This window comes from Lipotes vexillifer, unplaced genomic scaffold (assembly GCF_000442215.2).
Source record: "Lipotes vexillifer unplaced genomic scaffold, Lipotes_vexillifer_v1.1 scaffold418, whole genome shotgun sequence".
Classification (NCBI taxonomy): domain Eukaryota; kingdom Metazoa; phylum Chordata; class Mammalia; order Artiodactyla; family Lipotidae; genus Lipotes; species Lipotes vexillifer.
Genome location: NW_006798629.1, coordinates 3,933,595 through 3,950,139, shown reverse-complemented (window position 1 = coordinate 3,950,139; position 16,545 = coordinate 3,933,595). Strand labels below are relative to the sequence as shown.

Here is a 16,545-nt window from a genome sequence, read left to right as displayed (position 1 = left end):
CCTGCTGAATCTCGTCGTAAATGGAAGCATTAATGTTCATGGTATTGTTCTCTGGTTTCCCATTCCTCTCAGTGGCAATGGTAGCTGTTTTCACCTACAAAACATTTTGAACATGCCTGTCATTTTCCACTGGCCAAACTGTTTTGAAGCTTCTCAGGCTCGGCATCCAAACTGGATACTGTTGCTCCTTTTACGATCAAGGTGATCAACAATGCGGTCATTCAACATGAGTTCTTAGCTGGATATCAGACTGCTTAAGTTAAGGAAGTCATAGTGTCACAGGTGACTGCAGCTGTAATACAACAGCAACTGCCAGCTGACAACCAGGAATTATAATGCCATAAAGTAAGTTTTCTGGAAAATGGAATAGTTTCAAAGACTTGAAAACCCTAAACTAATTGTTTCCCAATTACCTTCCACTGCAATTCTAACAAAGGAAATTCACAATTAAAATCATAATGCACAGTGCTGTATCTTCTATCTTCGCTGGGTACCCGATGCCTAAGAGACAATAGCATCACTAATAGCTATTACATACTACGGCCTTTTTAATTTTAGACTCTTTTTTTTTAATGCCTTTTCCTCTTATGGTTTCATTTAAAAAATCTTCCATAACAAAGCCATTTGCAGAGCTGCACATTTAAATCTTCTATCCATCCATGAAACAGGTAGAGTGCCTTGCTTAATTATCATAAAGGCTGGTTGCATTTTACACATGCATGTCCAAGCTGTTCTGTATAATTATTTCATCATTTCCTGGCACCGCTGTATATAACTCTTTCCTTTTGACTGGTGGAACCAGACAATAAGAAAATGTTTCACAATATTTAATAGAACATGACTGCAAGTTACGCAAAATATATAAACAGTGACTTACAAATATATTCAAAATGTATAATCTTGAGTGAGAAATTAATATCAATGCCTTTGGTAATCATGATAAGCAGACAGCTGCAGAAAAATGACACAAAATTTAGGGGGAAAATCAACCTCAAAATTTATTGATACCATGATTAATCTTCAAAACTTAAAAACAATCTTTAAAACTTTAAATCTTTAAAATAAAAATTTGATCTTTATTGAGCATTTATAGGAACCAACCAGCCTGGGAAATTCACATATGAACCATGTAGCTGCTTTTTACTGGGAAACATTTAAAATGTTTCTCCCGGCAAAATGATTCATCAAGGACCACGTTTCTTAGGGTCCTTTACAGAATCCAGGTTTTCCTTCTCTAGAAACTTACCATCTTGAGCCATTTCTCTCATCCACTAGGAACAGAAAATGAAGCTCATTTTAAGATAATCAAATGATTTGGGGGCACTAAATGACACACCTTCTCCCATTAGAAGAAGTAAGTCTTCTAATGTTTATTTCACCCTGCCCCCAAATATTTGGTAACAAAAGAAGGGCAGAGGTTATCCTAAGCCATTTAATTCCCTGCACTTGAGAGAGTAAAGCTGAGTCTCCTTTACAACGTGCTTTCTGACTCGTAACTTCTACCTGGTGAGCAAAATAACTCACCTCTGGAGGATGCAGCTAGACTCTCCCACCTGGACACTACCCTTGGGAGCACGGAAAGGATAATGCTGGGAAATGGTTGGACCACAGGCCCCCAGTGAGGACACAGAAGGTGAGGCAGGACAAGGGACCCACTGGCTGGCCTCACTGGCCTCTCCTAAAGCATAATCCGCAGACAGAAACAGCAAGAGCAGAGGCTGGATTTCAGCCTTCCCCTGCCAGTTCTGCACTCCAGTAAGCAAGGGCACTAACTCACAGAGGCATCTTAAGGACTGGGGGCCACTAGGCACAGACACAGGGCTTTGAAGCAGTAATCTGCTAAACACCACTTTAGGAGCCAGAAGAGTTAATGCATTACCATAAATTGCCTACAAAGTTGCTTTGCTGAGATTTGCAACTTTGCTCTGGGGTGGTCTTGCTTTGAGGCAGAAGGATAGATTTGATCACCACATGGGGTCCCCTTTAATACCTATTTTTTTTCACTGCTTAAATGAAAGAGAAAAGAAAAGCCATTTCAATCGCTTTGAACATTGAATGTTATGGAAATGGAGGCATGAAGTTCAGGGCATTGGAAGAAACAGTTCCTTGGTATCATCTGCTTAGCAACAGTTAAGACGGCAGGCTTTGGAAACTTGGTGTTTCAGTGTGTTTTGAAAATCATTTTCATTCTTTTGTAAAAATGATGTTTAAGAATTTATCTTCGAGGTGGGTTACAATCATTTGTTTCAACCCTGTGATTTTGTTTCCAAAAATTTCTTTGGTTTAATTTTTTTTTTAATAAAGCAATTACAACTTGAATCAAAAAGCAAACATTTTAAATCATAAAAAAAAAATCTCCTAGTAGCCAACACAATCAAAAGTTGAAAAGTACTTAAAAAATAAAGAAGTATTTTTTTTTTTTTAAAGTACTTTTTAAAAGTTCTTAAAAAAAATTAAAAAAGTGAGAGGGGTTCCCTGGTGGCGCAGTGGTTGATAGTCCACCTGCAGATGCAGGGGATGTGGGTTCGTGCCCCGGTCCGGGAAGATCCCACATGCCGCGGAGCGGCTGGGCCCGTGAGCCATGGCCGCTGAGCCTGCGCGTCCGGAGCCTGTGCTCCGCAACGGGAGAGGCCACAACAGTGAGAGGCCCGCGTACCGCAAAAAAAAAAAAAAAAAAAAAGTGAGAGCAACAACTTTTAAAAATCTTAAGAAACTGTATTACTCATTTAAAAAACATTTAGAAAAGCTCTTCCTTATCATCTTGTTGGCTCAGATATGCATCTTATTAGAGATAAGCTATTAGAATTCTGGAACCACATTTTTCTCTAAACACAAGGTATTGCTTAAGGGGAACTGACTTGGACAGCTTTTCAAAAATATGAAAGCTGAAATTTTTCCCCAGGTAAAAATGGAAACAAAAATCTTTTATACCTCACTCTACTAAGTACTATTTTAGCTTAGCTCAAAAAAAATCTTCTTTAATCCTGGTTTAGCTTTTAATATTATATCACACATTAAAATTCATAAAGTAGTTCATTCCAGGCAAAACAAACTACTCTTCAGCTCTTCTCTGCAAATAGCACAGGAGGTAAAATACATGCAGTTGCTTTCTGAATAGCATTTATCAAGGTAGCGTGTACCACTCCATCATTACGGTGGCGCCAGGGAAGTAAAGAATTGGAGCTTCTGCTATTTACCCTCCCACATGGGGAGAGGGTGTAGCACTAGGGTGTGCTTTTTATTTCACTACAATTGTTCAGTAGAACACAGATTTTCCATGAGAATTTTTTGCTCCTTTACCGCTGCTGAATTCATCAACCCATACTACAAAGTGAACTATATATACTACATACGTACTATATATGTACTACATACAGGCTACACAAAATGGACTCTACTGTGGTCCTGACTGGCGTCTGTGCTCTTCCTTGATGCAAGTGGAATTGCCTGCAAGCTCATACTGCACACAGGCGTGAGGGCATGCCCATATGCAATTAAAGTTTGATGTAGTTTTAATAATAATTATGATAATAAGAGAGACTCACATTTATCAGTTGTTTATTATGAGCTGGGCCTTGTGTTAACATACATTAACCTGCATAATAGCACTGAGTAGGTAATGTCACATTACTGCCCCATTTTTTAAATTGAGAAGCTAACAAAGCGGTTAAGTAATTTGTCCATGGGGCAAGGCTGAGAACTGAACTTAAGTCTAACACCAATGCTTATCTTAGAAATCACTGCAATACACGGAGGGTATGATGTTATATAGGACTTCTTTATTGGGGAAAATTCTTATTATTTTTTAAGACATGCTGCACCTGCTTTTTGGTGGCGCTTTGCTAAATCTAGCTTATGAATGTCTTAATTTTTAGTAGGGAATGGTTTTATCATTAGTTTAAAAAATCCGTGCTATTTTGAGGAATTCCTATCGGTGATAGAAAACAGTCCACATTTTCATATTTTTATATATTAACACTGTTTTGAGTATCATGGTTCTATCTTTTTACACTTTTGTAGAAACCATATTAGTTATTTTCCAGATCTAGACTTTCAAAAGTCCTCTAGCTTTTAAAAGATGACCATCAATGAGAAGTGTTTTCCAAGCACATATGTGATCTTAAAATAAAGCTGGTCAAGGGATTCATAACAAATAAAACTTTTATCAAGTGTGAAGTTCCTGCCCACAACTGAACCTATGTTTCATTATACTATAGAAGAATGTGTTGTAAAGAGACAGAAGTGTGCAACTACCAGATTAAATTAATTATATATCGCTTCTATGGGTATAAACTTTGTACATTTTCTAAAACATTGTTATAAAATGTCCCATCTTCAGAACAAACCAAAGAATGCCATAAAGAGATGTTAAAAAAAGAAAAAATATTATATAATTCATGTAAAACTTATAACTTGATAATTATAGGCTTTCAAATGGTCCTTATGAAGACAGAAATTGCAAATTTAACTCCAAAAGTCACATATCTTAAAACACACAAATAAACCCATAATAAGTGCACACCTAAATAGAAACCATCAACTTAAAATGGATATGTTTAGTGCAACAGACAACTTCCAGAAAATAATAATTAATTACGATTAATAAGATTCATCTTGTAAACTCATCTGGAAAATTTGCTAAGTGATAGTCAGAAAAGAAATCTTTAAGGCCATGGAGCTTTGGAGGGATTGGTTTCTCCCAAGTACTCGTACCACCAAAGTTTGGAAAGGGCTCTTTTCTCTACAATCTCAGAAATGCCCAACTGTCTAAAGTCCTCCAAAGTGGACCATTTGTCAAATATTCAATGTATTCTATCAGAAGAATATTTCACATGTGTTCCTTTTTCTAACCTAACAAGAAAACTTCTCATCCTCTCCGACAAACAGAAAGAGTCCCTGAGTTTCATTTTCTCCTTTCTAAAATGTGTCTTCTGAGGACGTGGCTTGAGGTAGGGGAAAGAGCATCCGACTGAATAGGGGATTTGAAAACTAAGTATTTGACTTTTCTCATTTTTCTCATACCAAAGGTTGGTATAATGATTCCATGAATTCATTCATGTGAAGGTGCTGAGAAAACTGTGAATCATTGTCAAGTGCAAGGTATTCATATTTCTTGAATCACAGCATGTACACTGTGAAAATATGCTTTCAACCAACAGGTCTGGCCTGGAGCCTACTGCCCCAGCCAGAAGACAAAGCTCCTGGTGTGGCTACCCCTACCGAAGCCTGAGGGACAGGAGTGCAGAGGAGCCATCTCGCCAAGGCAGAGCCAGCCAAGAGCTTCCTGAGGCTGGTCTAGGTTTTCCCTGGTGAGGTTCTCCTAAGAATAACACCCATGGCCTGAAGGAAGCCCTTTCTTGAAGATGATTTGTAACCTGAGTTCCTCAATGGTTTAGGTCCTTGGTCTGGCAGGACCCAGGGACATCCAATCATCTTCCATATGACCTAAACTCTTCAGAGAAGCTGGAAGATAATCCAGTCTCTCAGGCCTAAAGGTGTCCTGGGTCTTCAGTGAGCCACAAGGGACCTCTGCCTTCAACAAGCATTAGAAAGAAATACTGTTCCGGTCCAACCCAAGCCAAAGACTAGTCTCAAAACAGATTTCGAATACCTTCATTGTGGGGGGGCGGGGGGGGATGAAATGCACAGTGATTTCACATAGATTCCTCTCTGGCAAAATATAAAATATAAAATGACAAAATCCTGCAGTCCTTTTCTATACCTGTGGTCTCCTCCTTTACCCCCCTTCCATTTTAGTCATTTGTAAATAAGCACATGAAAACCTTATGTGTGGTATATTGGTTCCAGGTTAAGCACTGGATTTCAACTGCTGCAAAACGGTACTAACTGAACTGCTCTATAACCCGTTTTTCCAAATCCTAAGTACTCATTTTACATTGATAATACATTTAATACATTAAAAATTCCCTAAAATTTAATTCACTGAATCACTGTCAAAGGGTAAAAGGTGAACAAACTGGTTGTGAGCTCTGTTATGATAAAATTAAGGAATGCAAAGGGATTCCCTATGAAGCAGTGAAAGAAAATTATTCACACATATCAGATAATCATTTCAGAATGTGGTTAGATGGCCAATAGTATTGTGTTAATAGAAACTTCTTTTCTTTGAAAGAGCTTCACTAAGAATCTACAGTATCTAAGTACATTCATCATTGGCTAAATATCCCAGCTAAAGGCTTGATCTCAACCCCCTCTTGAGAACAAACACATACAGCTGAGGGTGGCTCAACCAGTTTATCAGTAATTCAGGCCAAAATAAATTATAGTTTCTATCCCAACTTATCAGCAGGTATAGTCTTTAGACATACATATAGGAAAGCAACCCAGAGTATCTTAATAGTATACAAAAATAAATATCACAATTAAGAATTAATGTAATTTTGGCTAAAAAAACAAAAAACGATGAGTAAGGAAAGCAGAATCATATCTGGAAAACAAATAAAAACATTAAAGTCCTAGGAAAATTAGAAAACAAAAGTTATATTAAGGAACTACCAAGTCAAATATTTGGATAGATTAAAACAAAAAAAGAGAAGCAGCTCAACGCTTACATTCACACTGGTCTTAAGTAAGCCCTTCTTTTGTTAGTATTGCAAGATTAAGTGATAAGTAAACTAACTCTGCCCAGAGGCCTTCCAATGACGACTGCAACAGCAAAATTAACTAATGATGGTACATATGATAACTCTAAACACCACAAACTCAGTGTTCAATCAAGTCCAAGTATTTTTTGTTTAATCACTCTTACAGAAGTCATATATGTATATAAAGAGTTCCTCATTCTTTTTGGTAAGAAATATGGTATTGAAGGCTTAACAGATCAAATTCAGTAAGTGTGTGTGTCGGCAGATGGATATGTATGCATGTATTTGGGTGCCATTCTTTTCTGCTTAGAGAAACATATCTTTCTTAAAATTACAGCAATGCCTTCTTTGTTGTCTGCTCCTATAGACATTAAGACTTAATTGATTTTCACTGAATAAAATGGAGAAAATGGACCTTTGGGATGTTTCTAAACAATAATCATTTCGGAACATTACAATATGCAGTTTAAGACCCTCCACAAGTGGCTGTATATTATGTCTATTTCTTATTTATGGAGTATCTATGGCAGTTTCACTTTTAGTGTTGAGTGAGTTTTATCTCTATTACTTGGAAATGGATGACCATTTTTTACTATTGATGAAATCAACATTAAGAGATAATTTCATTATGACATTATGTTACATAAGCACTTTTAATTAGTATTCCATATTTACTTTCCATCGTTTTAGCTGACCTCATTGTTAAGAGCTGCACAGGCCACAAATTAAATGTGTAAGAAATATATTTGCTTGTGGATCTTACATCTAATCCACTCAAATTTGTATCTAATAGTTGTACTGAAAATTAACTTCTCAATTCTTATAATAGTTATGAGGTTACCTTTTAAACTCGATTAAAAAAAATACAGATGCGCATACACAAAATTACCTGGCAGGTGACTTCTGTCCTTTCTAAAAAGTGCAAAAATTTGGAAAATAGAAAATGTGCCCATTTCTGGGAATATGGATGGAATTCCTTATCAGCCCCATTTAAAGCTGCCTTCAAGGATTGTATTAAACTTAATTATGAAAGATTACAAACGAGATGATGCGTAATTGGTACCAGCTGCAGCTGGTATTGGAAAGCATAAATACAAATGGAATTATTTATTTTTATTTATTTACTATTCAAATGGTGGTTCTAAAACGCACAGGGATAAAATGGACTTCATTACTTTTTTTCCTATTGAGTTTAAAATACCTTTTTACTTCATAGTAGTAGAGCCAAATATCCCATTTCAAGATGACTTTTCACTCCCAAAGAACCCCCCAAATGAAGCAACACAAAGTAATTTTTTTCCCTCTAATTAGTAGCTACTTGTTTTTATATCAGAATTAGTGAGCTGGGACCAAATTCTCCTCAAGCAAGTCTATGAACTACTATTAAAAAAAAAAAAATCCCTATCCATCTACCTTTCTCATGCTTGTTGAGATTCTTCCTTAGACTTTTTTTTTTTTTTTTTTAAAACAAAAACAAAAAGCAGAAAGGTGAGGAGGAAAAAGAGAGTTCACCTGGGGAGGGCGGCTGGGCGGTGTGCTTATCAGGGGGGCAGGACCCATCGCTGAGGCTGCATTCAAGCTCCTTTCCCTTTCATCCTGGTAAATTCGATCTCTCTCAGCTTCCGGTAACTGCAAGAAATTCTGCATAGCCCGAAGGTTTACCAGCAAAGACTGGGATGCAGTCTTGGGGTCCTCTTCCTTTCGTAGGATTTCTGAAAGCAAGCCCTGCAGGGAATGAAAGGCACAGGGTGAGCTTGCCCCCATGCTCTGCCCAGCCCACGGTGAACCTTTCCTTTTCTTCTCCACTCTGTTCAGAAAATGAACAGTCAGAAGCATTAATTCCACATAGGAGTATATTAGTTACAACTGAAGTGGTAGAGAAGAGAGCCTCAATTGTATTCTTAATTTTATTAAGCGTCTGCTTTACATATAACATAAACTGCAACTGCCTAATTGGTCTCCTCCTTTTGAGTAGCTTAACTTGCCATGAAATCTTTCACAGAGACAGGATTGAGGCAAGTTAAGAATAAATGAAATGCTCATAATACGACAGCACTGAACTGTATAGTTCTCAAGCTGCCAAGACAAAGGCAGTGGAATGCCAACAGCCCAATATGTAAAGATACAAAGCCATTTCGAGAGAAGTAGGATTTATAAAGAAAATACTCGAAAATGAATTGTAACATACTAGGAAAAAGAATATGACTAAAGCATCATCTAAGATTTATGCTATGTTTTTGCAGGCAATATTTTACATTATTCCTTGGTTTTCAAATTATTGGAGTCAATGACAAGTGATTCTTTCTATTTACCGCTTAAGGAAACTATACTGCTTGCTATACAATATACCTCTGAGTAACAAGTTGAAAATTTGAACTTCAGAAACCATCCTTTAAATTTGAAACACATAACCCCTTTTCCACACTGCAAAAATCCTTCGTAGCATGCCAAGAAAAAGAATATTATCAAATTCTGTAAAAATCAAATTTCTTGAGGAATAAACATTTTTAATAATGCTAGAAGAAATTCACCAACCATTAGTAAACTTCTTTATGGTATTCCTCCCCAAATAACAGAGAATTGTTAACTACTACTTTAATTTTTGGAAGAATGCATTTTAAAAATGGGTGTTTCTCCACAATTTTGTTTAAGGGCTTATATGAAATACAAGGATTAGAAACATTTTCTGCCCATTTGATAAGGACTGAGCAGGCCTTACCTCTTCAACTTTCTGCATGAAAAAAATGCCTGGAATGCCAAGACGTGTTTGCTTTCTACATTTCAGTTTATCACAATATGGCTCAGAATAAAGTGTTGTGGAGATCTCTACATCATTTGCAAATTTCACTTTCTAATAACCCTGCAGAAATGGCAACAGGGTAGTACCTTTGGGAAAGGGAGGTAAAGTGTCATGTCAAAACAACCAAGCCCCAACGTTATAACACTGGGGTTTTTTCATGGTTTCCTAGAAGTGCAAACCTGGCTTTGTTCCCAATTCCTCAAGGAAAATGTAGCATATTGCCCCAAGATAACAGTTGGGTACAGACAATATAAAAGCAGTGTCCACTTCAAAAACGATCTATATAGGCTGCTATTTAAAAAGATCCTCCAATAGGCTCGGGGGCTTAAGAGTACATTTTAGTTTCTCATTTGGTCTATGCAAGGGAAGCCGGTTTCACCCTAAGAAATGTGACTGAAGAATGAAGGGTACTTGTCCTTTCATTTATAATACTGACAAGTAATGTTGCAACTGTGTTTATACATGAGCAAAACATCCAGTCAATTTAACTAAAATTCAGTCAAACAGGCAGTCAATCACCCAGCTATTTAATTTGCGCAAGGCCAACTAATTAGATTGACTGTGTTTTTGATGTGTCACGTTGAAACCAAGAAATACAGGTCTCAGAAACAATGTTTGAAAATAGGTGTAAAGAAAACAGCCCTTGCTCTAAACTCTTCCCTACCAAATGGGGATACAAAATTTTTAAAGATATTAAAAGATGTATTTCACAAAGCAATATATCTTAACTCTACAGAAAGAGAAACATACAGTACACATAAATACATTATAAATTCCCTGAGTACAATAGTCTAATATTCTTTTTTGTCATCCCAGCACAATGCCTGCCATGTAAGTATTTGATAAATATTTACTAAATGGATTATGTGTATTCAGACCATAGAAGGAAAAAATTCCAAATGGGTGACAGAAACTTAACAAGATATGCTCCCCATGGGAAAATTCTAACGGTAATTAATAATGTACTCAAGGTGAGCCTTCAGTGGAAAGTTATGTGGCACTTTGTAAGACGTTTTATCTACACTAATTGTTCAGTAATTAAAACAATTTTTTTTGCAGCAACATGGATGGACCTAGAGATTATCATACTAAGTGAAGTAAGTCTGACAGAGAAAGACAAGTATCATGTATCACTTATATTCAGAATCTAAGAAACATGATACAAATGAACTTATTTACAAAACAGAAACAGACACACAGACACAGAAAACAAACTTACGGTTACCAAAGAGGAAGGGAGGAAGGATAAAACAGGAGTGTGGGATTAACACATACACACTACTATCAACATACATAAAATAATCAACAAGGACCTACTGTATAGCACAGGGAACTATATTCAATATTTTGTAATAACCTATAAGGGAAAAGAATCTGAAAAAATATATATAAGAATATATAAACTGAGTTACTGTGCTGTACACTTGAAGCTAACATAACATTGTAAATCAACTATACTTCAATAAAAAAAACAAAACACTTTAGGTCAAAAGAGATCCTATAAACAGAAGTTATTATATTTGGGAAATTTGAAATTAGACATTCAGAGATCTCAGATAACAAAATGTCATCTCTTTCCGTTACAAATGTTACCCGAGACAGCAGAGAACTACGGTGAGAAAGCCAACACACGAAAAAATACATAATGATATCAAGTCTTGCTAACGTGAGACTGAGTCATTTCTGTATGGCTTAAAGTAACAGATAGAAGGTCACCTGGGAGAGAATTTAGCAATTTCTCTACTCATATTTTGACGTTAGCATGACGTCCCATTTGAGCATATGAAATGTTTTCCGGGCAAAGCATTTTATTTCCACTTAATTATTCTAACTAGAGCGAGTGCAGGTTTTCTGCCTGGGATGTGTTGAAGGTCTAGACTGATATTTCAAACCCTGGGACATTCACAGAGCTCGAAAGCAGACAGTGTAGACAGTCTCAGGTGTTTTACAAACCTTCGGGTTTTTGTGTTTTTGTTTTTGTTTTTTTTTTTTTTTGGCCCAGGCTTTCAATGAGGGGAGTGCCCCCTGGTGGAAATGCTTGAAAATATTATTAGAAAATGTTTTGATTAGAATGTGTTAATTACTTTTTTAAAGAGAATGATGTCACTTGAGAAAATTCTGGATGCGAAATGACTGGCATTAGAATCCGTATATGGGAATGCACGTTTTGGTCCTGTTTGGGTTGTTGTTATTTGAGTAGCTACATTTATGGATTCAAGATGTATTTGGCCCTTGTTTCCCATTTCCCATGACTGAAAATCCAGTTAAGACTCGCCAAGTTAGGTCAAGGTCATTTGTAGTAATGCCCCATGGTGGATAGTAAGAGACACCTCTTACCAAAAACTTTTCTTCATGCTAAAAAATAACATGTCAAGGTCATCATGTATACTTGCTATCGCTGAAATACCAGGACTAAAATATTTACCAATATTATGCCCCGTAGGTGCTCAATAAATTTGCTGAATGAAATTAAACAAAATTATTAGTCATTTTTGTTTCCAAAAAGAACTTGCGATTTTGTATATTATGTAGTATGTTACCAGCACCTCATGGATATCAATTTTATGGGAAACGAGAAGCTGCTTTTCATGGCACGTCACATCTTCAAATTGTTCAATACGTGCTCTATACATGAAAACGTAAAATTATTCTGCACCGCCATTCCATAGTGCTTGTGAGATTTCTAATGTTTGCAATTAAAGAGTGAACTTGCTGATGAATACCTAAACCTTTTTTACATTCCAGAAAGAGTTTACAAGTAAAATTCATGAGTATTGGAAAAGAAAGAAAAACCTTCAATAAATATTATCAGTACTTCCAAAAGCTAATTATGAATTCTTTAAAACAGCAGATAAGCGAAAGAGACTGCCAATGTGAACAAAAAGCCTGTCTGGCCTCCCGTTTGTCTCCTCTTTGAACATAATCACTGATTCAAATAGATTTTTATCAGCTTCGTGGAACTTCAAAGCCCTCAGAAGGAAAATATGATTTGATGAGACCTCCCTCTAAAAATAAAACATGCAGAAGATTCTTCAAGGCTACCTGCCTCTTGTTTGGTGAATTTTTAATCACATGTCCAGGTGAAAGACTACTTTCAAACTCCACCTCCTACCTTGGACTCAGGCCAAGCAAGTTATAAGCAGACACATTTATCTCTGTCGGTTGGGAGGCCAAACAAGAGCTGTCACGTTGGGGTAACAGCACCTTTTTACCTTTTATTCAATAGTGATATGGAGAGTGAACTTTTCTTAAATTACACTGTGAAGAATTATAGGAACACAGTAGCAATTTCTGTTATACTTAAGCAGTCAAATTTCTCTCCACCACATAATTTACAGAACTCAAATTCAATAAAACATTACATGATGGTCCATTACTGTTATCAGTTTTGAATAATCCATCTTCATTCTTTATTTTACTGGAAAATAAAGTGTGCCAAAGACAAGAGGAGGGGGGAGAAAAAAGGGGGAAAGCCACAGAATGGGATCAGAGTTACACTACGGGATTTATTTTAAAAAGCGGGGGGAGCACTAAAGAATATATTTTCTTCTATCACGACCTTTAAGTAGCAGTAATACAGAGAAGTGAATTGAAAAGTATAAATCTAGAAGCTTCAGCAATTAATTTTAGCCATGGGTTTCCATTAAAAAGACATCAAGTAGGCATAACTGAATGAATGACAGATGCTAAAAGCTGGTACCTTCCGTAGCAATTAAAGAACATATGCCCATCAATTCAGAAGGGGGAAACATCCTTAAAACAAGGAATTATATAAATTTCATCACAAGCTTTCAGAAAAGGTAGATTTTTCTTTCATCTTTTTGTTTTCTTTTGTTTTCGACTTTAAAAAATAGTGATACAGGAATGTCTTAAAAGAGAGGCGTATGTTTTAATTCAGGAGACCCAATTAAGCTGATGAGAAAATTCTCCAATGAAGAGTTGAAAGATGAGACCCAGGATTTTAAAGTTATACAGAGCTGTCGATATTCTCAACTCACAACAGCATTATCTATTACATGAATGTTTTAACATACTGTTTATAGGATGCCAGTGTCTTTATCCAATCACATCAGAGAACTTTGCATTTGTATGTACATATTTTACGTTAATTTTTTTAAAACCTGGAGCCGGAATTGCACACTGTAATAAGTACACACAAATGTGTCTGTGCGGTTTAACTCTGCAGAGCTCCTGCTCTATACATATGCATTAGCATGTGTATTTTCATCCTCCACACTCACACCATACACTCTCACGATGCACCTGCTTTTATTGAAATGCACACAGTTTGAAATAAACATACTACATACACTCATATGAATGTATAATCATTAAAATAAATGCAGCTGTGTGTGTACGCGTGAGTGTGCGTGGCGTTTTGGTATGACCACCAAAAAGACATGCATGCTTGCGTGTTCCAAAGCGAATTCCCCAAAAGTGAACTCTTAAATATACATAGACAATGACTCTCATTGAAATCAGACAGCTTCAAACATGGCCCATCATCCACTTTGACGGAGGAATCCCAATTACCTCTATACAGGTTTAAAACCAAACCCCTCTGTCATCCGGGGCTCCAGACAATTTTTTGGTAATGACTCTTTCTCAACTGGCTATTATTAATAAAGAGATGGATATCAAGCTGCACCCGGGTTTCATTCTCCTCTCTCCCTTGAAAACATTAAGTCACTGTTTTCAATGTTAACCACAGAGATAACCACCTTTTCGAAGAGATTGATAGGGTGTAAAATAGAGAACTCTGTCTTTTTTCCAGTAACCAATCCTTTTGATATCTGTGGAATCCGTCCACGTGAAAACCCAAGGAGAACAAATGGTCACTCTCCAGGGTGATGCCTGGGACATTACAGCCCCACAGAAGAAAAAACACACTGATGGGTGGTGACCTTACCCTTTTCACCTTCAGCTAGACTCTCTTTACTACATAAAACACACTTTCCTTGGTCCTTTAAGAAATAACAATTTGCTCAATTTCCAAAATGCTTTCCACTGAATCTGTGAGTCATTTGTGTCCATGTCAGTGCTGTCTTTGTGGGCTTTCAATTCAGTTCAACAAGCAAATTTTATGCAGAGACTTGCCTGGTTTTTGCCCAGTACTAAGAACTACTGGTAGTTACTGCTATTTACAAAAATAAAGGATGCTGCCAGAAACAGGAGTAGCTAGAAGGCTGACTTGATTCTTTCATCCATTCATTTTTTAAAATTTTTAAAAATAATGACCCTCCAACTGAATAGGGGTGTCATATTAAATTTACCACCTAATAATGAACACATTTTAAGTTGTAAAGATATATTAATAAAACTAGGTAAAACCATACAATTTTAACCTGAGAAATAACTTTGCAACCACCCTTTTAAACACAGACAGATGATACAAAACACAGTTAAAGAAACTGAAAACAAACACTGAGTTAAAGGCTTTGTAAGGCCTCCTAAGTTTCAATCCAGTGAAGGCAAGCCAAAAATAAGTCACAGCTGGGATTCTCCTAGGTATGGAAACTGCCAGCAAGGAATTAATACTAGATATTTTTGTACCCGGATTTTATTTTTTATTTTTCTTTTTTTGCGGTACACGGGCCTCTCACTGTTGTGGCCTCTCCCGTTGCGGAGCACAGGCTCCGGACGTGCAGGCCCAGCGGCCATGGCTCACGGGCCCAGCCGCTCTGCAGCATGTGGGATCCTCCCGGACCCAGAGACAAACCCGTGTCCCCTGCATCGGCAGGCGGACTCTCAACCACTGCGCCACCAGGGAAGCCCCCAGATTTTATTCTTATAATCATATAATAAACAAAATAACTTAAATACGAAAGGAAATTATGAGTCAGGCAAAAAAAAATTGACGAAAGAACAGTGGCAAAAACAAGAAAAGTTAAAAGGACATAATGTCCTCATTCTAATCAAAGTTACATGTTCTTCTGGGGTTTTCCTGGGGAGGGTGTGTGTGTGTGTGTGTAATAAACACCATGTATATATCAACTAGTTTCCAAAAAAAAAGACATTTTTTAAAAATCCCCTCATTCAGTGTTTAATGGAATCAATTTTTTTTTTTTTTTTTTTGCCGTACGTGGGCCTCCCCCGTTGCGGAGCACAGCCTCTGGACGCGCACTGGGGAACGAACCCGTGAGCCCCTGCATCGGCAGGCGGACTCTCAACCACTGCGCCACCAGAGAAGCCCAATGGAATCAATCTTTTTAGGGCTTTTCAGATGTCTTTATCTTAGGTCTTTTCCTGTATATCACCCTTTCTCCATATCCTGCTAAACATCTTCCTTGCTGATAATACCTTCACAGGAATTTGCCCAGGAGGACAAAGGTGTGAACACAAGGGGTATATGCAAATCTCAGTGAGAAGTCTCAAGCTAAGGCCTCTAAGGCCAAGCTTACCCCAGGGCCTGATTTGTAAATAGTTTTATGCACTTCTGTCTATGGCTGCTATGGCCCTCAAAGACTAAAATACTTACTATCTGGCCTATAACCGAAAAGGTCTGCTGATCCCTGGTCTAGGAAAGGTGGATAGTGGGCTAGAAGCCTGGAGCCCTACCAATGAAATGGCCTTAACCAAGTCCTGAAACCTTTCTCAATCTGCTACTAACAGTCTATAATTCCATTATATAAAAGCATAGGTAATGCCAGTTTGAAATATGTTCGATATTTATTCTTTCAAGGCCCCTGAATCAGGATCGATTTGTACACAGCTTTCTCTTGGTAGAAGAGGTTTACGATAAGCAGAGAAATGATAAAATGTAGGCACCCCCAGGTACAGACAATATGACCACAGGGAGAGAAGGAAAAAAATGTTAGTACAAAGTAAGAGCATAAACATTAGTATAGATGGGATTAAAGAAGGAAGAGAAAAAGAGAGAGAGGAACCATTTACACATAAAACAAAACTGACCTGAGTTCTGTTAAAAGCCACACGTGCAAATACTGCCTGGGAGATTCCTGCCCGTTTCAGTTCATCACGTACCCACTGGTAGATTTCGGAAGACACCTCTGTGTTGGTGGAAACCTGTTGCTCCAAAGGCTTATTCATAGATCTACTAACAGGGGGAGGGTGGTTCAAGTACTGTTGGTTTAAGGACTGCTGGGCTAGAAGTCTGTTCACTGCATACTGCTGGTTCAG

The 16,545-nt window shown here is 37.3% G+C and overlaps 1 protein-coding gene across 2 annotated transcripts in view; it reads right to left on the bottom strand.

Moving 5' to 3' along the window:
- Nucleotides 1-16,545, bottom strand: part of SATB1 (SATB homeobox 1) — a 75,677-nt gene that overhangs the window by 31,918 nt on the left and 27,214 nt on the right. For both annotated transcript variants that reach the window (XM_007470617.1, XM_007470618.1), the window contains exons 7-9: nt 16,318-16,545; nt 8,118-8,330; nt 8-94 (exon numbers count right to left, since the gene is read on the bottom strand). The exon at nt 16,318-16,545 is cut by the window's right edge and continues 1 nt beyond it. In XM_007470617.1, coding sequence (XP_007470679.1) covers nt 8-94; nt 8,118-8,330; nt 16,318-16,545 — 528 coding nt within the window. The remainder of the gene's footprint in view (nt 1-7; nt 95-8,117; nt 8,331-16,317) is intronic.